Consider the following 25,815-nt stretch of genomic DNA (forward strand, 5'->3'; position numbering starts at 1 on the left):
ACTATGGTCATATTAATAACTTGCAGCATCTTTCTTTTATTAAGAGTATTTACACTGCGTACACCAAGACAATGGCGGATCCAGGATGGGGTATTTGGGTCTACAAAAATACTAAACTTTTTAAAATTCACGAAAATATGCACATTTTACTAGCATTTATCAAATTCACCTGAAACCAAAGTCAAACTAACTATGAAATTGCCACCCAGCACCTTCGTACGTACTAAGCGCCTCTAATAATAATTACGGTGTTGTTCTTTAAGACATTCAGGGCCTTTTAAACAGCTTTTAAGACTTCACAACCATCTGCAAAGGCCAAAATAGTAAAATTCAACAGTGAGATACTAAGAGGTGTATTATTTGCTGCTTCAAAAATGTAGCTACTAACGAGAATCTGGGTCTCCCCAACCACCTACAACTTGGCCTGTTTGTGCCCCTCCCCTTGCCAGGTCCTGGATCCGCCCCTGCAAGGCAACTGTGGACTCTGCCAAGGTACAGTATGCATAGTTACCTTTGTATGTATATTGAATCCTTACAAAGCAATTACATTTCTTGCTAGCTATATACATAGTGTCCGCAACCGCGCGCCGCGACGATATAAAGCAGAGGATTCCGATAATTTCCGGCAAGTTTTGTTTATAAATCACGTGACATGATTTACTACAGAGCTGTATAGCGCTTCCCTGCAGGCATATTTGCATTCACTGTGTCTCTAGCATACTACCAAACCTTGATTGCTGTGACAGTTACATACAGACAGCAAGAGTATTGATTCAGGTCATGATCAGAATATCAATGCCGGGATAGTGAAAAGAGGTAAATAATTTGATCTCATAGTAACATGACTAAACTTCATATGAGGCACAATAGCTACAAGGTAGTTTTACACTCCGGAAATCCATTTTTAGGAGATCACTTTAGCCGACCAGCTTCTGATCTGTGACATGTAGCTTATTCTGACTTGGTACCTTCCTCTAGGGTATGTACCAGCTACATAGAACTGTTAGCTATATATTATTATTATGTACAGGGTTGGATTATTACCCTTGTGCTGAGTGTGTGCATGCACTAATATCTAGGACCTAAAATGTCTTTAAAATTAATGTACCTGACAGACTACTACTGTTGCTACCATGTTAAAGTGCTTTGTTGTATTGCAAAATTGTGTATACTCATACCTCGTGTATCTAATAGGGTGTGATTGTTACATAGAGACAGTATTGATTCCAATGAAGTTGAAGAATTCCTGAATTGCTGACTGTTAGCTATAACAATCCATGCTTCCATGCTGGACACCAGATCCTGTCCCAGCTGACCATTTATACCTGTGAAATTGGTTATCTATTCCTGTTCGCTAGGGACCCGCCGATTATGCTGGCATAATATTGAGCATAATAGGTACCTAAAAGCATTGAGCATATTGCCAGCATAATAGGTTAAATATTTGTACGATAGTGTAAATTCTTGCTGACAATTGCAAAATAAGATCGATGTACTCTAATAGAACAATCATCAAATTGACTGTTCTATTAGAGTATATCGATCTTTTCTCTTACATGCAGCAAGAATTTATTATTTGTGTTCCAGCTACTCATTTTTTTCTTTCTATATAGTGTTAAACTAGTAGCAAAGCATATGAACTAAGGCATGAACATTGAGCATAATCGAGCATAATAGGTAAATATTGAGCATTAATTTAAGCATAATAGGTGAATTTTTGAGCAGTGCAGCATAGCATAATAGGTAAAATTATGAGCATAATCGGTGGGTCCCTACTGTTTGCTAGCGGTTATCCATTACCTAGTTGACACTAAATTCACTACCACTTCTCTATATAAGAGAATTAATAGTGTCCACACAAAAACAGCCAAGCTGTGAAAAAATGGTGTGGCCTTAACTTGACACTATCTACTCTACTGTATAGCAGATACTGACATGTATGTAGGTATACCCAAAAAACATTTCTCTCGTGTTAGGCACATGTGATTATTGTGATGTAATTTTCTATAACATATAGTGTGTGTGTGTGTGTGTGTGAACACACAAACTAAATCCCATCGCATTGCACAACTGGTTATATTTCATTAATGAAATGAAATGTCTGCATTCTGTTAATTGTATTACAATGCCATTTAGCTGTTAGTAGGAGTAGAAAATTGCATGGTCATAGCACAATGGCACACAGTGTGTACAAGTTTAAAAGTAGGTAAATTTAATGTGCCCCCATTACACAGAATAGTCATTAATTCACAATCTACATATGTTATAGAAAGTTGTATCACAATAATCAAGTGTGCCTAAGAGTGAGAGAAACATTTTTGGTCATACCTACATGTCAGTATCTGCTATACTGTAGAGTAGATACAGTAGAGTAGACACTGTCAAGCAGTGAATAGAATACATTTATTTGAACCAATTTGGCTTATCACAGAAACTTTTTAGGATCATAATTACCACTCAGTGCTGAAATGTTGTCATAAGTCACCCAAGAGTATTATAAATGTGTAAAACCAAAAAAATGTCAGTCCAGTAGTTCATTCCAGTATTCCAGTCTAGTAGCCCAGTCCAGTGATTAGACACTACCCTTAAAAAGCCTGGGTGAAAAAAGTTGCAAAATCAAAGGTAGTGGCCAAGAAATGGTTGCAATGATGTTAATGCTAATAAATTTTAACAATGCACACAGCCATTATTAATTTTTTTTTTAGCATTAACATCATTGCAGCATTTCTTGGCCGCCACCTTTAATTTGCAACTTTTTCACCAAGGATTTTTAAGGCTGCACCTGCACCATTTTTTCACAGCTTGACTGTTTTGTGTGGATTTCACTTCTTTTTGCACTTTATAAAGCCCCAAAACCAGCCTATGGCTGACTTTGAGGTTTGTTTTTACTCACATTTCTTCTTTTCTATGTAGATACAATGATGATTATTGAAGACAGACTTATAAATGTATTCATTGTATGATTTACTTCAATATTTGATAATATTATTGTAATACTCTAATAGAGTGCACATTTTTGAGGACTTCTAATAGAACATACATAGAATGTTCTAAAACAATCTAGTACTTCCATTGGTATATCTATATGAAATTACAAACGTTTGATTATAAGCAGAGAAACTTCATTAAATTAAGTGAGGTGATCAGCCAAGGTAGCAGTGGTTCAGTGGTTAAGGATGCAGGTGTTAGGTATGGAGGTGCCTGGTTCGAACTCTGGTAAGTTTTTTTTTCGACGTTATTTGCACACCTTTTTTACCCCACAGTGACTGCTCTATTAGAGTATCTCAATCCTCAATCCCACAATTTTACACTTGCTTGGTTTTTGCTTTATAACTTTGTCACTGTAATTCTGTTGCTATTCAAACTATCAAAAGGCACTGCTATGATGACCTATCTACACACCAATTTTCAAGTTATTTCTATTTTCGGTTTACCCTGTAGCCGTGACAACTTTGATCCTTTTTAACGTGAATAAATGCTCATAACTCCTTGAATATTCCTAAGATTCACAACAAACTTGGTGCATGAATCCACTGTTACACGCTCTTCCAAAGATCAAGGGAATCGAATTACATGTTTGCATGTTATAGCAATTTTTGTAAAGTGTGCGAAAATAAATCAAAGCCCCCGTAGCCCCCCCCCCCCCCCCCCGTACGGCATAAGAAAAAAACGAAGAAATTAAAACAAAACTTTGAACACCCATATCTCGCAAATTTGCTGTGTAGCGTACCCTACCTGGGGGACAGCTATTATGCAAAAATAGTTTGCTTTGGAGAAGGGGCCATGGAGCTATGCATGCATGAAAAAGCTGTTTTCTTTCTTCCTGTTAATATGCTCACGGTGTGGTTGCCAGCTTTCTTGGCCGCACGACACACTTACCGTGTGTCATAATATCTGTTTGGTGTAATATAATCTACTTCCTTTGAAATAGGTCAATACTCCCTAATAGAGCAGTCAGTGGAAATTATGGAACTGCAGTGAAACACTCTAATAGTGCATTCACCGTTTAAAATCATGATTTCAACTTTTTGCCTGTACAATTATACATACCTAGCTAGTATCTTTGTTATGACCAGCAGGTTACCATTACAGTGACTGTATTATACCTGTGGTGCCACGTACAACTCAGGTATTCATTATTGGTTGGGTTGCCTTCCTTATAAGCTTAACTGCAGCACTGCATGTAAAGAATTCTGCAGTGGTAGGTTGCAAGTAAATAGATTGTGCAGTTCAAAAAAGCTAATAGCATATGGGATACACATACCTACATAATGTGTTACTGTCTAACTGTATACACTGTACAAATGGTACAGGCACTATAGCTAGACGTTGTATAATTAACTTACAGTGGCAAGGAAAGTATCACGCAGTGTGTGCATGCTGCAAGGTATCTCTGTAACATTTTGGACACATTTAATACTGAACGTCAACCTTTCCTTGTTCAGATGTAAGAATGCCAAGATGGACAAAATGTTTTGTTAAAGAGGTTTCACTGTAGTGATTATGAACCTTTATGTTTGTGATGCTGGAAAACATTGTTGGTGACTACCAATGGTGGGTTGTTAGGTGCCTCTACACCAGTAAATCTCATATGCCAGATTCATGGTGCCCATTGGAGCATAGCTATTAGAAGATGGTTGAGTTGAGTCACCACCACACCCAAAAGGCTTTGTGTGAGAGAATATACAATTCAGTTCTGGTGTGCTTAAGCTAGTTGATATCTGAGGCTCTTAGGAAGACAACAAATACCAATGAATAATATTGTCATTTGACTTAGTGTACTGGTCTCTGTGTGCTTCAGATAGAGACCAGCCATTGACTAGCCTACTCCTTGACAGTGACTTCATTGTAGCCACTTAGTGAGTGTATGCATTATATGGCACATTTACTACTCATGTGTGGTGTAAGCAAAAAAAAAAACCTAACACCTATTACGACAGCTTAAGTACGTAAATGCATTACTATGTATACTATTGTATTTGACACAAGGCTATTGTGGTCATAAAGTTGAGCATTAACAGTGTTAGTCACCTATTATGCTTTTGAGAAATACCCAAATTATGTCATCATATCATCAATGTTTCAGCTTATAAAAGGCTAACTCTAGTGGGTTGCTATATTAGGATATTTCATATTTTCATCCTATATTTGTCATTCTAACTACCCAAATTATGTCATCATATCATCAATGTTTCAGCTTATAAAAGGCTAACTCTAGTGGGTTGCTATATTAGGATATTTCATGATTTTCATCCTATATTTATGTCATTCTAACTATTTCTATCATGACCGTTCTATTAGTACTACCACACACTACACTACACACAGACAGACACACACATCGTTTTCATCAAGTGTCACTATAACTTTTTGCATTGCGAGTTATACAAAAACACAAGCCCATTAAAAAGGTAAATTATTTATAATAATACAATAAATTTTAAATAATTACACATATATCCCTAGCCATCAATATCATCCATGTTACTAGAAGTGTTACTATCAACAGTATTGATGTGTTTATCAGTCTTAATGGTACTGCTACTGCCAACTGTGCTGCTGCTGGTGGTAGCTGGCTGGTTGGTGGGGTGTAAGCTGTGGTTACCCTGAGCCTCAAACTCTGATAGCAGTACAGTAGCTTCTTCTAATGTGTTCTGTTGAGAGAACAATAAGCATTTTAAGTACCCACATAAGTGCCCACATAGATGTAAATACATAATAGTCAATAAAGCATGTAGCTGTTTAGAATCAAGTAGTGTTAATTTATGACGTACAAAGACAAAAGAGACACTACTCACACCTCACCTGTACACTGATAGTTCTCTGTAGAGTTTTACTAGATGAAATATCATTAGAATAACCAGTACTAGTATGCCATGAATAGGTATCTCCACTCATCTAATACATACACATAACAAGTTAGTTAGCGGTACAAGCAGTACAACACCTTACCCTTCTCTTCAGCCATGTCACCGTCCTCTGCCACCAGTTTTGTGGTTGGTTTAGTAGGATCTGGTGAGCTGGAACACACCTGTAATAGTTGACCAGTAATAATCAGTCCATGTTTATAATACGGTCTTGTAACTGCCTTAGTTTTACTTCACACAAATACAAACTGCTTGCACCAAACTGTTCATTGGTAAGTAATGTATGTGTTTACATAAACACATACAACATGACATCTATTGAATAGGCCTTTTTGTTTAAGGCAGTGGAAAATGTTGTGGTTAGACTGTGATGACATACTTGGTTTATGACATTGCCTCCAGAGTGCGATGTTGCCTTCAATAACTAATGCATTACCATTGATACTGGGAATGATTTTTCTTTAGATGTTAGATGTAGTCTTCCTCTCTCAGGAAAGCATTGTCTCATTGCATTTCAGCAACCCGTCTTCGAGTTACAGAAGTTTACAGGAGTCAATGGGAACCGTGAGTTATGGTTAGCAATATTGCACTCCAGAAAAGTGAAGGAAGTAATTAATACTAATGACATATTTTGGTTATATAGTTAAAAGAAAAGGCCTACATGCTGATAACAGAATTTTTCATGTGACACACACTGAGATACTCCATCATAAAAATTACATATATACATAGTGAACTATTCAGTGCTTAATTTTCTTACGTGTTCGCAAGGTTAACTAAAAACTTTACAGCTTGATAAGCTCTTCTGTGGTCATTACCCATGTTATTACCGAAGACCTCTGCAATACAAAGATGAATATAAAACGATGTCATATACAAAATTAAAGCAACTACAATAACTGGTGTACTCACGTATAATCCCATTCTGAGGGTGATACTTAGAACCGTCAAGTGTAAAGTGGAGTCTCTTTATTTGCAGAGTATCTTGCATCAACATCATTTTGTTCAACACATCCAGGTATTGTTTGACTTCGTTGGACGGCAGTGTGGCAAAGCTGGACTGTTAAAACATGATCAACAAAGTTGTGGACATATCGTGTGGTCACCACTAGTACCTGTAGTTCTTCTAAGGTGATGGCAGAGTGACTTTGTGAGTTCCAGCACAGGTAACACAATAAGTTGGCTATTGATTCGGTTATGACAGCGTCTGCTTCTCTCAATACTTGTATACACTAACAGTCACAAAGACGGAGCATATAAAGAAGCAATACAATGCAACCCCTCTATTCTGGATGCCCCAGACACATGCTGAAGTGTCCTTATCAAAGAGGAGTCCTTATGGACAAGTTTCATGATTGTCAAGGAGTTAAACTTATAGTGAGACAAAGTCTATAGTGCATGTACCTCATGTAACAATCTCTTGAAGACGTTGTCAGCTCCAAACAGATGGTCCTCCACTAGCCTAGACGCTGGCAGGAGGTTATCAGGCCTGTCTACTAATGAGTAAGGATTGGGCAAATCATCCGCCTTGTTGGGTGAATCTGTATATGAATGGAATTACCATATTAGTATTGGCCTGTATGGAAAAAACAGTAATAACCCAGAACCATGAATAAACCTATCAAATTAGGTCACTGTATAATAAGGTCACCTGTCTAAACTGGCCCCCCTAATGTGACCACCTGCTTAATGCGGTAAAAAATGGTGACCAAAATACTGTACAGACCAACAGTCGAGCTATTACAGTTATACAATAATGACTTACGGTCAGTCTCATGGTGTGATATATCAATGTGACGTAATAGATTAGATAGTACAGAAAAAATTGAAACAAATTCCCTAACTTGAATGATATTCCAACGATGTGGATATTGCTACAGTCAGCAGGTATCATCAAAATGACAACAATCATGTTGTAATTGTTACCTTTGTTCCGGGGGGACACGTGAGTGGTCCCAATAGGAAGGAGAGAAATTGAATAAACCCATCTTTCTCTACTAACAGTCTGCAGCATTCCTCCTAAGTAATTTAACACGCAGAATACACAACGCAGTTACGAGACATACACGCCTATATACATTACACATATGCACCATGCACACGTGCGAAATGTTTGTACTCACTAACGCACACATATACAAACACCTCATTATAATGGCTACATAAATTTTGTTACATATTTTATCTGTCATTACGAATACACGTCAGTAAATTGTATAATAGGAAATTCCAGTGGAATAATGAGCATAGGAAGTTAATTTACAAAAAAATGCAAACAGTATTTTAAACAAAAGTATCCAATAAAAGCCTAGTGAGAAAACATTCATGAGTAAACAGAAAGTTGGGAAAATTGTGAATGTTTTTCTTTGGTCGTTATATGATACTCTTCAACTACAACCAATTGCTCATACGTACCTTGACACAAAGCATGTGGAAAAAGTTGAAAAATTCTGCGCAAGTTCGGAATGACTCAATCACTTCCTTATTTAGTAGTCCTAGAAGTTGGTCTACTATTATCACCACAGACTCCAGCTGCTGTTGTTATAGTAACAAACATACTAGCTAGCAACAATACACAATTAATCCGTACCTTAGCAACCAGTTGGTGCATGTAGCAACTGTGAAGGGTGGTGACTAGTATTTGAGAGAAGGCTGCTCTCACTTCCTTATTAGGACAGTCTAGTAGCAGTGGTCTAGTGGTACAATGAAAGAAGAGTACAATGAGAGTACATATACCCTGCAAGTAATATATGTACAAAACAATGCTGAATTTCTTGCAAGTTTTGATAGTTATTTATGTAGTAAAATCTGGCCCATAACAGCTACAAATGCAAGAACGAAATATTTTATGCTACAGATACAATGACCTACTTGAGCACTAAAGTACAGAAATATACCATAGCGGGATATTTTCAAGGGGGGAAATATTTCGAGGATGACCATTATTCAAAATTTCATGGAAATTTCCCGCTATACAGTATCATGTAGTTCCCAACACTACAGTACTACTCAATGACATACTTGAGGTAGGTAGGTCCTTTGTCAGAGCTCAACAACTCCACCAGCCATTGACATGCTTCACTCACAGTACTAACCAGTTCATTGATGTAACGCACCCAGTAATCACGATCAACCCTACACAAATGGGAATAAATGTCACAGGATCTCTGAAACTTCTTTAAAGAACTGCTAAACTCAGTAGAGACAAGGACACTCACCTAAGCTTCTTTCTTGTGTGGAAGTAAGTGTGAAACAGAAAGTTAATGGCCAGCTTTAGACTAGTGACAGCTATCTCTTTCCTCCCCTTACAAGTGTCATCTTTTAAATGATGCTGTCCAAGAAAGTCAAATACATAATGTTGTTGATGGTGTTGGGTACTTACATTGTTTATAAAAGACAGAGAGCGAATGAAGTGGAAGTAGTCATGGCAATAGACATCTCGATGTTGCATGAACTGCAAGTTTTCTTCATTGATCTGAAACAAGTTCACAAGTTCATAATATACAAGACACACCACACGCACACACACACAAACAAACAAACACACACACACATACACACAACAAACACATATACACACACACCACACACAGCGAACACATAGATATACCACACTGACACACACTAACACACAGACACACACAATCACAACTTACACTTCGTCTTATTTGTGGAGGCATTTCCTGTGAGAACATTCCTTTCTTCTCTCCCTTCTGTACTAGAGCAGTCAACTGACTCAAGCCATCTCCCTTGATTACTGGAGACACAGGAGAAATGGGAGGACTACAAGACAAAGTATACAGTGCAACCTCTCTCTTATTACCACTCTAACTAACCCTGTTGTTATCTTGTCTTGAGGGGTCTTGATTAGCGGTATGGGGCCTGCTGTGGTGCGTGACCGGTCCTTTGCAGTGTAGAACAACATGTAAGCATTCCAGAACCGCACCTTGTTCTCCATATAGTTGGAGTTAGTGGACACTACAATGAGGAATAATCAGTACATAACCACAGAAGCAGCTTCCATTCAGGACAGCATTAGGACTGTGCGGAACATACTAATGAGGTGTCCTGATTTTAAATGATGCATCTGTTACTAATACAAATGAGAGTATAGTGAAGTATCAATGTGTCCATATTTTAGGGTGTGTCTTACTGTAGGGTGTGTGTGTGTGTGTGTGTGTGTGTGGGGGGGGGGGTTCCACTGTGTAGGGTGTGTGTGTGGGGGGAGGGAGGCTCCACTGTTGTACTAAAGATCTAATAGCAGGAAATAACTATTGAAGATGGATAAGGCACTATTGAGACATTACAAAAAGTATGCACCAAAAGTGGATTTTTAAATACATTGCAACAATTTGACAACAAAACTGTTATAACCTTCATAGGTATTAATATTCAAGCAGTTAGTTCCCGGCTTATTTCTATTCTTTGTGCAAGCATAATTGAAAATCTGTCCAGAAAATTGTCATTGGTTTATTTGAAGAAGGCTTCAATATGACCACAAGGTGATCGGTCTTAGGTGATTTGTTGAACAATGTCATAGTGAACCACATTCAACTTGAAAATTGACTCAATTGATGAAGATAAAATGATCGGTGAATATCAATTTAATCACTTTAGTAGCTTATGTGTATATGGTACATGTGTTTTGTGCAGCATTAAGGGTTCTGCTGACACTTATGTGAAATCCTTTTGTTTTCCCTCTATTTTTAAACTATCAACATTTTTGTGAATATTTCAAAGGGTGTTTAGTATTTCGAAGCTTAGCAGCAATAAACTTTGGAATCCACTGTCTGTGTTTGTTACCTATAGGGACAAGCTAAATATATATTTTTGGAAGTCTGCTGAAACACTTGAGAGATTTCAAGTTTTACTTTAATTATTGAGCTTTATAATAACTTTCACATGCAACCATTTAACCACTCAAGAGATGTTGCATTGTGGTTCATCACTTACTGCCATCATTAGATCTGCTCTTGTAGGAGCCACCAAAACACTCTGCAGCCAGTGCCTCGTCGTGCATCACAAACTCATCCACCACAGTGTCATTAAACCGGTACCACTTGGGTTCCTCTGAATCATCCTCAAATCTGTAATGTACACATGACATATAACCAACACTTGTGTAGTGTGTGTGCGTGCGTGCGTGCGTGCGTGCGTGTGTGTGTTGGTGTGTGTGCATGCGTGTGTGCGCGCATAAAGCTATACCTTTTGCTCTTCCTGAAAGAATAGTAATGACCAGCAGATGCTTGTCCAGAATGGACTACCACTCCAACCAACTCATACACCATCGGCTGTTGCGTGGCTGCATGATCATCTTCAGATTTCTCTCTCTGACTGATACCAGCTGCAGTGTAAGGTTCCATATCCAGCTCCCAGGGGAACTACAGTACATCACATCACATTTTATTAGATACATTAGGTGAGGGTAATCACCTCAAAATAGTCGTCAGACTTGATTGCTCTTCCAGCCTCCCAGTCGAACCCAAATCTCTTCAGGTGGATCATTAATACTGGGGGAAGTCCCTTCACACACATGCGCTTCAGTGTATCTCTCTGAAATGATTACATCATAATGAATGATATCATAATAATAGTGGTGTGATTACCTTCTCTTCACATTTCTCACAGTAATAAGCGTTGTCACCTTCCAACCAGTCTCCTTTTACAAATTCCTTTAGTGACTCAGTTAGTGTCTTAGATTTAACAGGTAGTTGAAGTGACAAGAAGATCTCTTCTCTCTCATAGCTGTGTTACATAACACAAGTACTAACAAGGGATCCTTTAGTCTCTGAGCTCACCGGTGATCACATCCCCTGCAAATCTTCTGGTCTAGGAAAGTGCCACCAAATGTCTTCATGAATATCTGAGGATAACTCTTCTTCTACAATAGCAAAGAGAAACATCTTTAAAAAATGTAAAAGTTTTCTGGGATTGTATCATGCGCAGTTTAACAGCAGAAGAAAATAAATTTGCATAAAAGAGAATTCAGAGAAATCAGTGATATTATAAGCTAGATAAGCCATGGAACATCGATGTTTCCTTTCAGCTTTAGATAATGCTCATTTTGTGAATGTGGTTAAAAAATCAGAAATTTTAGGAAAGCATGTACACTAAATATCAACAGTTAGAGCTGATGCCTAAATGCTAAAAAGTGTGTGTCTGTATGTGTGTGTGTAATCCACAAATATCACAATTTCAGAACACCTTTAAAATCTCATCCACTTGATCAATTAGGTCGTTGAAGAACTCTAGAGCATCCCTCTGCTCTCGTACATTGATAGGTTGTCCGTATAGTTTGAAGTTCTTCCAGAACGTATCTGGAGTGTAGTATTGTAGCTTGCTCTCTTGAAGGTGACCAAATACAGTTTGCAGATCTGGTAGGATGCTATTAGGGGAAGACAACAATTATTCCACTGCAAACTGTTACCATAGAAACACTACATACACTTAATCACATCAATGGTGCATACACCGTCACAATGACAAAAGCAATGGAGTGAAAAATAAAATAGAAATGATCAAATATTTTAATTTTAAAAATAATAACAAGTAAAAAATAGGTCAGGGAATTATGGCAAATTAGGGGGGGGGGGACAGGATAAACTCTTCCATTCATTGCACACGTGTTCTGGTCAATCACAAATTCCTTTAGAAACTTAATTGCTACAGATGTACTATATCCAAACATATGGTAGATCATATAAAGGGTCACTCTGTTCTTTAGGTACAACAATTTAATTACATAACAAATGAAAACATACCGGGCATGTGCTAACTCAAAAACTGAACTTGTATTGTACAAATATTACAGCAAACTGTTAGTTGGGTGTTCACAACCGGACAACAGATTGCCTTATCAAACATTATGGAGATTTACCAAAACTATTTACACAGTATCTGGAGTATACAGTAGTGAGTAGAATTATAATTCATTATTGAGCAGTATTTTCAAGTATGTTTCACTCGACCACAAATTCAGTTATTACGTAATCTCACATGATTTAGTGCGTCTTGCACAAACAAATCATGTGTTAACTTACTTTTCCCTGTCTTCTTCAGTTTGTTCAACACTAAGTATGATCTATAAACAAAACTATTCGTACAAACTGTGGCTAATAGTGAAGGCTTACATCTCTGATTGTTGGCTCCATGAAGAGCTGTTGTAACACCGAGTTCATGTAACAAGTCGCTCCAGCATTCTTCAGTCCTACAAAGCCGCATGGGGGTCGACCAATCACTGGAGGAAGAAACTAGAAGAGACAAGAAGAATACTTTAAGAGCACTTGCTACCTTGTAAATAGTACATATATTGTGTAGCATATACAACACATACAAACACACAGACAACCTAGACTCACCTCCCATTCCTTGACAGTTTTCAGCCTCTCAGCATGATGCATAGCCACCAGTTGGTCGGCCACATACACCAGATTATCCAGACAGTTGTCACACAGGACAACTAGCAGGTTGTACGCAGCAACACGTGACTCACTGTAACAACATCGTGGACTGATATCAAGCACTTCGGTAGACTGAGACTCCTCCACTAAACTAACAATCAAGGTAGAAGCCGGGAACAGGAACTGATGGATAAGACTGCAACACAAGTCCTTCCCTGTGTGGGGAACAAAACAAGTAAAACTTCTTCAGACAAAAATAATTGAAAAGATGTGCTAAATAAAATAAAAATGATAAGATTAAAAGTTCATGGTTCAGTGTTAAAAGTTTTATCACTGAACCTATCAAGTGAAATCCCATGCAATAACAGTCTGGTTGTAACAAAGGTCACGTCCACAAAATTAATATAACCAGCAACACAACTCAAAAACACTGTCCTCTATCACCAGCTAACACTAGTAGTAGTTCTACTAACCATATTTTTTCTTCTCGATTCCTTCACAGGAGAACAGAGCAGTCACTAGTTTAAGATGGCCGGCTAGCAACATCTGCATTTCTTCCCCACTGTGTTCTTCTATCTCAACATTACGTAACCAATCTATCTCAACATCTAACTTCCTCTCAACGTTCACTTGTAGACGTTCTTGCTCTTGAACTGAGAACAATGAAATTGTACTAGCAACACTTAAACTATAGCATTAGATGACAGGTGTTAATTACACTATATTTAACTACTATACCAACAGGCATAGTTTAGATATTAGGGTGGCGTATGTAAGGATGGCAGCGGAATGAGAGAGGGTGGTTACCAATTAAAAGATAGCGTTTACACAAGTATGGGTACTATGCAAAAGTGTGCATGTAAGCATGTACTTAACTTCAGCAGTTTTAATGGTGAATGGTAACATAACAAAGTATTGCTAATATGCCTATTTGTGTAGCTAAAATTACACCCACTTACTGGTTAGGGAGCTGAGTATCTGACACTTTAACTGGAAGAACTGTAGACATCTTCCTACCAGCCTGAGGTCTTGTAGCACGTGTGGTTTCTTATGACACCACAGGGGGATATCAGCATTGAGTAACAAGTGTAGGAAGAAGTGTTGAGGTGTCTCTGCTGGGGCTAGCTTTGCTGTGGCAAGGAAAGAGTAGTACTCGTATAACAAACACTAAAAAACCAAAGTGGTCAATATTACAAGAAGGTTGTACGTAAGAATACACAACAGAGCTATAAACATTGTAATTTCATTTAAAACGTATACTACACTTACTTCTCTTAACTTGAGAAGGGTCAGTGTTCAGAGTTTGACCTAGAACAAAACACGACCATATAACCTCTTGTGACTTGTGGTGAGATTACAGTACCTCCTCCAGATATATTGACATCCTTGCATAACCTGTTGAACTGGTCACTGGCTGCTGACCGTACCTGTATGGCAGGTTTCAAACAAGAACAAATGCAGTTGTAGACTGTTACTATGAGATTACTTACATGTTTAAGGTGACTGCATTTACATAAATAGTTAGCGCAGCATGGGATTTAATATTTACAAGTATTTGTGTATTTCAAATAATATGGTGTTACTATGTAACAATGAAGGGTGGCAATCAACTTAACGAGGTTGTTGCTGAGCACCTTAGCGTGAAGCCAGTATAACCTTGCAGTTTTGAACTTTCTGTATATTTATTTGTTTACTAGCATTGGTACCTGCCCTACATGCAGGACCATGTCCACACACTAACTACAAGTCGTAAGCATTAAATATCAGCACCATGTGATCACACAGCATGCATCACTTTAAAGCCTGAAAGCAATACTGAAATGTTGTGACAATAGCAGTATTGCATGTATCTAAGACAACTATAGTAATGTGTATGTTCACCACACAGGTGTGTACATGTTTACCACACAGGTGTGTACATGTTCACCACACAGGTGTGTACATGTTCACCACACAGGTGTGTACATGTTCACCACACAGGTGTGTACATGTTCACCACACAGGTGTGTACATGTTCACCACACAGGTGTGTACATGTTCACCACACAGGTGTGTACATGTTCACCACACAGGTGTGTACATGTTCACCACACAGGTGTGTACATGTTCACCACACAGGTGTATACATGTACCTGTCCTAATATGTAAGCAATACCTGTAATAAAATTCAACGACTTTTAACTGACTGACCAGCATTAAAAAGAAATGACCATAGCATAGGTACCTGCCCTACAGTGCAGGACTTGTTGTATGGCATAGTTACACATTAAGCTTAAAATTACCCTTTGTGTACTATCTCCACATTAACTATATAAATTTAATGTAACAGGAAAAACTTCAGTACCATTTATGTATGTAGCATACATGGTGATGTCACATGGTGATGTCATATTAAACATGAGGCTGCATCCTGCAAGTACACTGAAATGATGTAAGCACAATGATGCAGGCAGGTAAGCTTAATAGCAGAGTTATATGTGTAGCTAGCTAAGCTAAACAACACTAGTAGTATTACCACACAAGTGATGATGCAATTAGTAATCTGCCCTACAGCAATGGCACCTGCCCTACAGTACAGGAGTTTCTCTATTAGTAAAATTGTGACTCTCACATGTACAAAGTTGTATAATTCACTGCAAGCCCACCTACACTGCAGCAGTACTACATCCATCACCTATCAGATCCTATATGTGAAGGATTTCATTATGACTGACAATGGTAAGGATACTCATTCTAAATGTATAATGCTGAAACGGTATCTACTCCATAGATACAGTATAGTCTCGTGTATGCATTTCCAGCTAAAGCTCACCAAAATTATCCTATTTCCATACAAAAGCAGATATCAAAGTATTTACACTGAGAGTGAAAATAAAATGGCACACTTTCAGAAAAGAATGTTGCACAAATAAGTCAGAGAGGATAACGTTACATGAAAAGTTCTTATAAGGCCACGAAAAGTTAATTATATGTTTCTGGTTCCCTTCCTGGTAATTTTTTGCTGGATGAATTGCACAATCACCAAACAATAATTTATATATTTTATATCTGTTGAAATGTTTTCATGTCTTGTAGATGCTTTTTTATATAGAGATGCACTAACTTTATACATCAACTTTGTGTTTCCCTGTAATTCCCTGTAATTCCCTGTAATTCCATGTACTGCTATGTCAAAAAACTAGTGTACCACACCAAAAGTTGCAAAAAAATTATTTGGGAAATTGGTAAGACCAGAAACATGTCACCAGCTGGAATCAAACTCAGACCTTGTATTTACAACACATGTGCCTTGGCCACTTAGCTAAACCTTTAAAATTAAGGGGAACACATTTAAAACCGTATTATAAAGGCATGTACACATTGACTGGAATAGGTGTTTACTTACGGTTTGCATGCAGTTTATAGAAAGAATTCAAGCAAATCTTTGTCTAGCGCAAGAGACCAACTATCAATGTATATCTATTATCAACAATATTGAGGCATGCGTAACGTAAACGGCAATGAGAATAGAATTATACGGATTAAGCAAGAAGCAAAATATGTGGTTTTCTTTACTGGTAAGTTTCTTGTGTACTCTCTACTAGTCCTACAGGAGGTGTAGGTCACAGAAATAAAGTTATTTAGAGACTGTGTGGCTGACCAGAGCATTCTCCGTAAAGAAGTAATCACGCAATGGTATTGTTCATAGTGAATTAACCAGAATTTAGACGCTTTGTTTTGTTCTATAGTTTTCTGTGTTTTTTCGTGCATTGACCACAAACATGTTGTCCCAATAGCCTTGTAAGGCTTTACATAATTCTGTTGCTTCACTAGAATTGTGTACATTATGTTATGACATTGTTACATGCTTACTCCATGTATTACCCTGGTGTATGGGTCAGACTAGGAAGCATTCTTATCAGGTGGCTGAGTATAGTAGAATAAAAAAAAGACATCTGAGTGCACAATGTGTGAACATGGTTTTGGCATTGCACCAAGTTATCTGAAGATGTGTTTAGCAAAATTGACACGGAGTCATAGATAGATAATCATTGACCGGTTCTGTGTCAGCTCCCATGAGCTGATTATAAGTTCAATCAACAAGTTTTCTGGTAGTGTAGTAAATGAGATATTGATAATATTCATAAGGGGCCAGTTCATTAAAGTTCTCACTGACACAACAAGCTAATTTCGACAATTTTTAATATTTCCCACACATCATGACCATGCATATTGACAATTCCAAATTCACCAGTAGAAATACTGTAAGTGCATACAATTAAAACAATCTATACATATTTATATTACATGCGAGGCTCATGCTCATGCGTATCGCCTAGTTTAAAACTTAATATTGTAGAGAGTCTAACAGTCTACAAAGTATAAACAAACACTACATATCGAACCGTTTGGGCAATTGCAAACAGAAACCGGAAATAGAAATGGAAACGGAAATGGTCAAATCATAATGTACATGTATCCTACAGTAAAATGGTCAAATCATAATGTACATGTATCCTACAGTAAAATGGTCAAATCATAATGTACATGTATCCTACAGTAAAATGGTCAAATCATAATGTACATGTATCCTACAGTAAAATGGTCAAATCATAATGTACATGTATCCTACAGTAAAATGGTCAAATCATAATGTACATGTATCCTACAGTAAAATGGTCAAATCATAATGTACATGTATCCTACAGTAAAATGGTCAAATCATAATGTACATGTATCCTACAGTAAAATGGTCAAATCATAATGTACATGTATCCTACAGTAAAATGGTCAAATCATAATGTACATGTATCCTACAGTAAAATGGTCAAATCATAATGTACATGTATCCTACAGTAAAATGGTCAAATCATAATGTACATGTATCCTACAGTAAAATGGTCAAATCATAATGTACATGTATCCTACAGTAAAATGGTCAAATCATAATGTACATGTATCCTACAGTAAAATGGTCAAATCATAATGTACATGTATCCTACAGTAAAATGGTCAAATCATAATGTACATGTATCCTACAGTAAAATGGTCAAATCATAATGTACATGTATCCTACAGTAAAATGGTCAAATCATAATGTACATGTATCCTACAGTAAAATCCCTACTTAGTGGCTATCTCTTAAAGACCACCTCTGTACAAAGACCACATTGTAATAAGATCCCAAGATAGCTAAGGCATACTTAACGACCTCATTAACAATCACCTTGTTACAAGACCACCTCTTTACAAAAACCACATGTATGTCAAGTCACTGTTCATGACCTCATCAATAAGACCTAATTAACAATTATAGTGACCACCAGAAAAAATAAAATTAATGGTCTACCTTATGACTCCATGGTAAGATCACTTAAGTATCAAGGCTATCTCTACCCCATAAATCAGCTAGTTTGTAACAGAGTATTGTCCATGCAAGTGAAATGTTGTATATAATACATAACCTAGAAAAATGTAGTCTCTTAAGATGACCTTACTGCTAAGCTTTTTAAGCCAAATCAAATGTATACAGTGAAGTTTTTGTAAAGAGATTGTCTTGTAAGAAAGTGGCAGCTATAATGCAATGTTCTTAGTAATGAGGCCATTTAGCATGCCTAGCTATCTTTTGGATCTATAACTACTTTGTGTAGCGGTGGTCTTTGTAATGAGATAGTCTTTAAGAGGTGGCCACTATGCAAGGGGTAAACTCTAGGATACATGCATGATGAAGATTTGACCAGTTATGTTTTCTATTTTCGGTTTCCGGTTTCTGTTTCTACTGTTTCCAATTGTCCTTCCTGTCTTTTTACAAGAAATAAAAAAAAACATGCTGCCTTCCCATATAAGAACATACTAGTGTAGCTGGTTGGTTAAGTATACAGCATACACAAGGTGGATATACATAACCTGGAAGTACACAGATTACTAGTATTACGTAGCCTCACTGTTCTTATAATAGGAAGTTCCAACAAGAGATCCTACTCAGGAAGTTTTAAATAGCCACTTAGAAATATTTTGTGCTAAGGGAAATAAATGACTGGGGAACTAAGGTGGCAATCAAGCAGTCATCCACGATTGTACAGTAATTATATTTTTAAAGTGCTACATCTCTATACAGAGTTAAGGGGACATCTACCAGAGCAAGGAGGAATGGACTTACTGTATGTTCCTGCTGCATGAAGAAGAGACTACTTCATCTTTGGTGCTATACTATAAGATGGCTTCTGAATCAAGTTTAAACAAACGCAAAGCGATAATCACCCCCCATTTTGGTAATCAGTAATTCTTAAATATTTGTGTAGCTATGTATTATTGCCAGTACTGGCACTAGACACACCAATAAAGATTAACAGTACTGTCTTGACTACTAAGGTGCACTTGCTTAGCTAATCTAACCATGTATATTTGTGGGAACAACTGACTTCACAGGTTATAAGATTTCTAATGTCACCTTAACAGGCTTTAAATATGGACATGCCTTGGTATCAGCTAAGTGTCTTGATTTTCCAGTTCACTATAAGGACTTAACAAAGTGTCTGGTTAACAAATTACTAGTAAGCAACTATATTATATAGGTTTAGAATACTCGACAACTTGAAATGTCACATGTACAGTACCTCAATATTAGGTGATCCCAACAAGACATCAATGATAAACTCCTTCACCATTGGTAACGTGTAGAATGCATCTGTGGGCAGAAATATGGGAAATCACACAATTGTATTATCAAGTAAGAAAGACTTACTCAGTAATGAACTTCGCAGTTGTAAGCATGTGACCAGCAGTTCTAAGGCTTCTCCAGCAATGGTAGCATCCTAGATACAAACACTATCTTATCCACAAGTCTCATAAATTTACCTACATAGTAACAAGCACCGGTACCTAGATACAAGCCACGCACCTTACTGGAGACATCAGTTTGAGCAGCACATATTCCACTGGCCAGTTTCTTAGATAATACAGTGGATGGTCCTATGGGTACGTTGATTTCTTTACTGGGAGTGGCAGGGAATGACTCCTCAGCACTGGCCAAGTGAAGTTGTCCTGCAGCAGCTGCCCATGACACTCGTACCAGATAGGCTAACATCGTAGTAAAGTCATCCACACCCATCATCTAGTGAATGATAAACAAAGCTCAGAGTATAATAAGGTCAACTGGCCATCTCAGCAGACTGACATTGCAGATACATAGAATACACTACATTGTACACATACCTGCATGCAAGCTCGCACCCATACCTACACACACACTGAACTACACACCTCTATAGTCAGTCTAGCCACTTCATCTTGCTGTTGCTTGCTATCACCGTCATTACGACTCTCGTTTCTATTTAATTCCTGTAAACTGTCAATGTCTGTTATGGGAACCTCCTCTTCATCCCCAGGGGGGGTGGGTGGGGAGGTGCTGTGGTCTCTGTCCTCAGAAACTTGTACAGATAGTGCTCGCTTGAAACTTGTAGACAAGTGATGTACCGCAGGCTGTGTGGCTTGGTTACAGAGTAAAAACCTGCAGACAATAACCACAGTGAAGAATCCCATAAAATAACTTCTCAAACATAGCACATATACTCATGTACCAACAACACAGTGTATACTCATAAAACACACACACACACACACACACACACACACACACACAACTTTACACACCTAGCTAGTGAGATGGCAATGGCGTAACACGCCTGACGCACTTCAATATCAACATCTTGAGGTAGTGACGTTCGCTTGAATACATTAACAACAAGTTGAAGTCCTCCAGCTGAGAGAAAGTTACGCCGAAACAGCTGAGTCAACACTTCATTAGAATCTCTGGCATGCACTGGCATCAGTCGACTGCTCAACACTTCTAGATGATAAAGTAGTTTAGTTGCTGGTACTTTAGATGGATCAAACAGGTTTTGCAGGATGACGGTCGGTGACTGGGTATTCCCCTTGCTGATATCATCACTTGCCCCATCAGTGGGTGGTGACTATTACACAACATGATGATGTCATTATCATACAGTGTGATGTCATAGTGAGAACAGTACCCTGATGATCTGTGTATTTACTGTACCAGAAGCAAATATTTGAAAAAAAGTGACTCTACTATTAGAGTTTTGCCATCAACAAGTGCAAGTAGTTGAGAAAAGCTGTGCATTTGGATTTCACACAACAAACTCACTAATCTAAATAGTTCTGTGATATAAATGGCAAACAGGTAGGTGTCCAGATAATGGAGGCCCCATCATGTTATAATATACATTATATAGCTAGAAATATAAATATCTAAAATCCTTATAAGGATGTGTGATAATGTACATGGCCACTCATTACCTGTGTTAGCCTGTCCAGTTCCTCCAATACTTTAGAATCAGTTGGTAATAACATGAGTAGATTACGTACTGCCTGAACAATCCTGAAGTGGAACAGTTAGTAAAAGTGGAAATGATAAACATGCATACACACAAAAAGAGTGGAAGTAGCTGCTTGGTAATGTATGAATAGTACACTTTTAGACACATTCTTACACTACAGCAGCCATAGCTTACCTAGAATCAGTCATACAAGAGAGTTGTTCTAATTTGATGAAGACACTACGTTCTGACGCCATCATCACTCCCGGCAGAGCTCGCTCAAATTCAGCAGCCAGCTGTGCCCTCTGTTGTTGTCCCTAGCAACAATAGCAAAACATTTTGTAGGTGTCTTATAAATAGAATATCACCAATCATACCTCTTCACGCTCCAGTTTGGCTTGAATCTGTGATATTTAATGTAGTGTTACAAGTCCCTATATTTTACACAATCAACAGAGAACTTACTGTATCAACTCGTCCATGGCTGGAAGTGACCACACCACTAGTACGAACTATCACCAATTGTTCATCCTGGAAGTCTAACTGATGTAGTAGCTTGTTGTCAAATGTCTGCATCAGCTACAGAATGAGAAATGATAGTATTACACAACAGTATCCTACAGTGTAGCCCACAAACTCACCCATCTATCGTTAGTTCCTAGTTGTACTTGGTCAGGAGTCATGTTTAACTGTTTTGCTATCTTTTGTCTCACAGACCCCAAGCTCTCATTGGAGTGACACTAAAACACATAAAACAACATAAAAGAGAAGGTTAATATTTGACACAAGTTATATATACACAATGAGACTGTGTAACATGGACATGGGAACCATCCGTGCACGTGTTCAACTGCAAAGTCAGTAATTATGAGTTCGTGAGTGAAATAGAAGTTTAACAGCATTCTGTTTCCTCAAGCAGTCTTACAAATACCTATCACTGTTTGTCAAATACAAAGAGTACTCTTACTGAACGCTCACATACATGCAGGGGTTAATCTAGGGGTGTGTGTGTGTGTGGGGGGGGGGGGCACAGGCCCCCCTGGGTTAGCTATTGCCCCCCCCTAAGTTTATACCCAAAGCCTTGAGAAATGGAAAGGTTTAATTGATCTCAAAGTTGTATAATCGAATGGTCAATATTCAATGGCATCACAGTAAAATTTCACCAAAATTGAGTTTATTTATGCCTAAATTTTCAAAAATTTCCTGGGGAAGCATGCCCCCCAGACCCCCCTAGAATCCAAAGTGGCTTGCTTTGCCTACCCCCCCCCCCCCCCCCCCCCCCCTTCCCAGCTTAATATTCTGGGTTGAGCCCTGCCCTGACATGTGCTTTGTATAAGATAGTGACACACCAAACAAACACACAGAGAGTACGTGGTCACTCACTTGAATGGTAAACTCATTCTTTGTAAACTCTTGTGAAGCCAACAACAATACTGGGTGACCATGGAAACAAGAGCCATGTGGAGGGTGCACACGAGGGAAGTGATGAGACTCCTCAACAGAGCTGACGTAACGTTGCATGAGCAGTAACAATCTCTCTATAACCTGCTCCTTTGGGGGAGACCTGTAGAGTACAGGAAAATATTGCGACTTCATGATAAAGTACATAGTTGACAAACAGAAAAAGACAAGTTGTGAACTCTATTTGAGGTCTACACCCTTTCACGCAGTATCAAACAAATACACTCACAAAAAACCAACTATGCTTTGGTGTTGTCTCAAAGACAACACCACACACAGGACTACAAAATGCAGATACTGCAACACAACACAACCAACTATACAAATAGATAACAGCAGTGGTATATATGTAACAGCCTAGCAAACATTATCTGCCACAATATAACAAACTTCAAGTTGGGTTAAATTGGCCACAATGTTTCACAAGTGGCATATGGCTTCACAATTTCAATAGTCATTTTTCCTAACACACAGACTATTGAAGTGCACTAGACTGAGTAATTTATTATCACCCAACTTACTCTTCTGGTGGTGTGCCAATTTTGTGGCTTGTTGCTAATGGTGGTTTCTGTTGGAGGGCTTCCTATTGGAAGAAAGAATAATATGAGACACATCTCACACATTTCTCAAAGACAGAATGACGGTTGCTATTTTATGGTGACTACACTGAGGTACATGATTGAACAGACTTTTAGTCTGAGGGATGTGGAATATTAGATACACAAACAATGCTGTGAAAAATCAAAATGGTAATGTACGTACCCTTCAAATTGTATGTTGTGTCCTTATATGTACTCCACACACATGCACCCATGCATGCATGCACACAAAGCCAAGCAAAGCAAATCCTACGGCACCTCACAGCTATTTCAGCCCAGTTAACCAGCACTGGGATGCCTGTGCACCACTCAGGTGCTTGGGTTTTGTGCAGGCAAATCCTACTGGTAGCCCGCAGGAGGACTGTCCAGGTCTTACAGAGAGAGGTCACAGAACCTGAAGTTCCACAACGACCCCAACATCGCTAAATGAGACGAGGACAGTTAGGCATTTGTTTCCCCAGTAAACACTAAGTTTCTTACTCAAGGAAACAACACCAAATTGGGTGGGAACATTCCGAATACCAGATTGATGTACGCACACATGCACACACACACACACACACTGTCCTGATATACAAGTATACCTCTAAACGATGGAAGCACTCATCAATTATTTTCTTGTGAAGCTTTTCAGTATCCTGTTAAAACACACAACATGTTATGGGAAAAGGTTTTACAGGAAAACAACTTCCCACCTTCTTGAGACGAGCATTCAACCCATGATAGTTGACTTGGAGGATGTTGTGGATTAACTCATCAGCTATTTTGTCATCTTTGACTGATAGAGCAGCCTACATAATAACAGTACAAAATATTGGTCACAACGTGAACACACACAAACACAAAACACATACTAAATCACATATGCTACATACACACACACACACAAACACACACACACACAAACACACAAAAACACTTCAGCTGCTATAATTAAACTAGGACAACTGTGCAAACAAATCCTGCTTGTGACACTCAGGCATGTGAGGGTCATACACCTTAGCCAAATAAAGACAAAGCATGTACAATGGGAAATTGCTTCCCTAGGTAACCCCAGATCCCCCATTAATACAGCTGGGTAAACTACAGTAATGTTGGTAAAGTTTCTTGTCCACGGAAATGATAGCAGTAGATGCAAAAACTGACACACAGTGATACCAAACAGACAGACGGACACACATGCATGAGGCCAAGAGCTCCACAAATAAAAAACAATACACACAGAGGGTACTGAATAGCGTTTGAATACTCACTGAGTTACTGTAGCAATCAAGTACCACAAATACTAGTTACTTGTATAGTAGCTATACCCATATTACATGTTTCATACCGACCTTAAGCAGTTTACAACAATAATACACACAGTAGTGCTGAGCGGTTTTGATATTTCATAAACAGTATGGTATTGTCAACTAGATATTGCGGTATAACTAAATTATTGACATGCATTAGATGATGATCTGTAGTTCTAGAGTTAGACTCTAATAATTTTCAATAATGGTAGAATTGTGTTGAAAGCCAATTGCAATATATATGTGTACTGCAAGTACACTTATTCAACCAGGCTTATTATTTTAGCTATTAGAAGATTTGTATTTTATGATCCACAGTATTTTTGGTGGTCAAAATATTGGACGGTATCAAAAACAAATACAGCGGAGTGACTATATTTCATATCACTCAGCACTAACAATAACACACACTGTATTAAAGTACTGATGGTAGTGTTACATCAATCAAACCCTACAGTCTACCATGGTATTATTTAATGGTGACTGTATGTGAGCTGGGTATGTGATCTTACTATTCAAGCACCAAATTCCTTAATGAGTACTCAAATATTTGCAGTGTTTGCTTCAGCCCTACTCACGTCTTATGACAGGTTGTACCATGTACTTTGTACAACATTTCATAGTTGGGTAGGATATTAAAACAGCTGGGAAATTCAGTACACAAACACATTACAGGCTTCTCTTCTAAACTTTCTGTTGTTTGAAAATGAGGGTATGAATTGAACTTGAGACAATTCCAAGTTTATCACCTAGGAACACATCTGTTAAAAATTATAATTTCAACCGTAGAAAATCATGCAGACTATTTTCAAGGAGGCTTCTATCATAGGGAAGTTCCTGTGGACAGACAGACATAGAAACACGTACACACACATAAA

At 38.1% G+C, this 25,815-nt stretch overlaps 1 protein-coding gene across 2 annotated transcripts in view; it reads right to left on the reverse strand.

Moving 5' to 3' along the window:
- Positions 1-5,382: 5,382 nt before the first annotated feature.
- LOC136255606 (ubiquitin carboxyl-terminal hydrolase 24-like) overlaps positions 5,383-25,815 on the reverse strand; it is a 59,931-nt gene continuing 39,498 nt past the window's right edge. Inside the window, exons 22-64 of one of the 2 annotated variants that reach the window (XM_066048409.1) lie at positions 24,341-24,436; positions 24,230-24,283; positions 23,568-23,629; positions 22,969-23,149; positions 22,227-22,325; positions 22,051-22,164; positions 21,963-21,989; positions 21,781-21,902; positions 21,566-21,647; positions 20,900-21,219; positions 20,510-20,756; positions 20,148-20,360; positions 19,992-20,061; positions 19,864-19,934; positions 14,631-14,694; positions 14,537-14,575; positions 14,227-14,397; positions 13,741-13,920; positions 13,226-13,482; positions 12,998-13,117; positions 12,908-12,948; positions 12,072-12,252; positions 11,666-11,748; positions 11,474-11,612; positions 11,301-11,420; positions 11,073-11,248; positions 10,821-10,954; positions 9,704-9,845; positions 9,524-9,650; positions 9,250-9,342; positions 9,086-9,198; positions 8,889-9,002; positions 8,458-8,560; positions 8,283-8,399; positions 7,794-7,886; positions 7,633-7,741; positions 7,272-7,408; positions 6,983-7,099; positions 6,780-6,927; positions 6,628-6,706; positions 5,953-6,031; positions 5,806-5,898; positions 5,383-5,654 (exon numbers count right to left, since the gene is read on the reverse strand). In XM_066048409.1, coding sequence (XP_065904481.1) covers positions 5,463-5,654; positions 5,806-5,898; positions 5,953-6,031; positions 6,628-6,706; positions 6,780-6,927; positions 6,983-7,099; positions 7,272-7,408; positions 7,633-7,741; positions 7,794-7,886; positions 8,283-8,399; positions 8,458-8,560; positions 8,889-9,002; positions 9,086-9,198; positions 9,250-9,342; positions 9,524-9,650; positions 9,704-9,845; positions 10,821-10,954; positions 11,073-11,248; positions 11,301-11,420; positions 11,474-11,612; positions 11,666-11,748; positions 12,072-12,252; positions 12,908-12,948; positions 12,998-13,117; positions 13,226-13,482; positions 13,741-13,920; positions 14,227-14,397; positions 14,537-14,575; positions 14,631-14,694; positions 19,864-19,934; positions 19,992-20,061; positions 20,148-20,360; positions 20,510-20,756; positions 20,900-21,219; positions 21,566-21,647; positions 21,781-21,902; positions 21,963-21,989; positions 22,051-22,164; positions 22,227-22,325; positions 22,969-23,149; positions 23,568-23,629; positions 24,230-24,283; positions 24,341-24,436 — 5,319 coding nt within the window. In that variant the 3' untranslated portion in view covers positions 5,383-5,462. Of the gene's footprint in view, positions 5,655-5,805; positions 5,899-5,952; positions 6,032-6,627; positions 6,707-6,779; positions 6,928-6,982; positions 7,100-7,271; positions 7,409-7,632; positions 7,742-7,793; positions 7,887-8,282; positions 8,403-8,457; positions 8,561-8,888; positions 9,003-9,085; positions 9,199-9,249; positions 9,343-9,523; positions 9,651-9,703; positions 9,846-10,820; positions 10,955-11,072; positions 11,249-11,300; positions 11,421-11,473; positions 11,613-11,665; positions 11,749-12,071; positions 12,253-12,907; positions 12,949-12,997; positions 13,118-13,225; positions 13,483-13,740; positions 13,921-14,226; positions 14,398-14,536; positions 14,576-14,630; positions 14,695-19,863; positions 19,935-19,991; positions 20,062-20,147; positions 20,361-20,509; positions 20,757-20,899; positions 21,220-21,565; positions 21,648-21,780; positions 21,903-21,962; positions 21,990-22,050; positions 22,165-22,226; positions 22,326-22,968; positions 23,150-23,567; positions 23,630-24,229; positions 24,284-24,340; positions 24,437-25,815 lie in introns of both variants that reach the window. The other variant, XM_066048408.1, reaches the window with a different exon arrangement.

This window comes from Dysidea avara, chromosome 5, assembly GCF_963678975.1.
Source record: "Dysidea avara chromosome 5, odDysAvar1.4, whole genome shotgun sequence".
Taxonomy (NCBI): Eukaryota; Metazoa; Porifera; class Demospongiae; order Dictyoceratida; family Dysideidae; genus Dysidea; species Dysidea avara.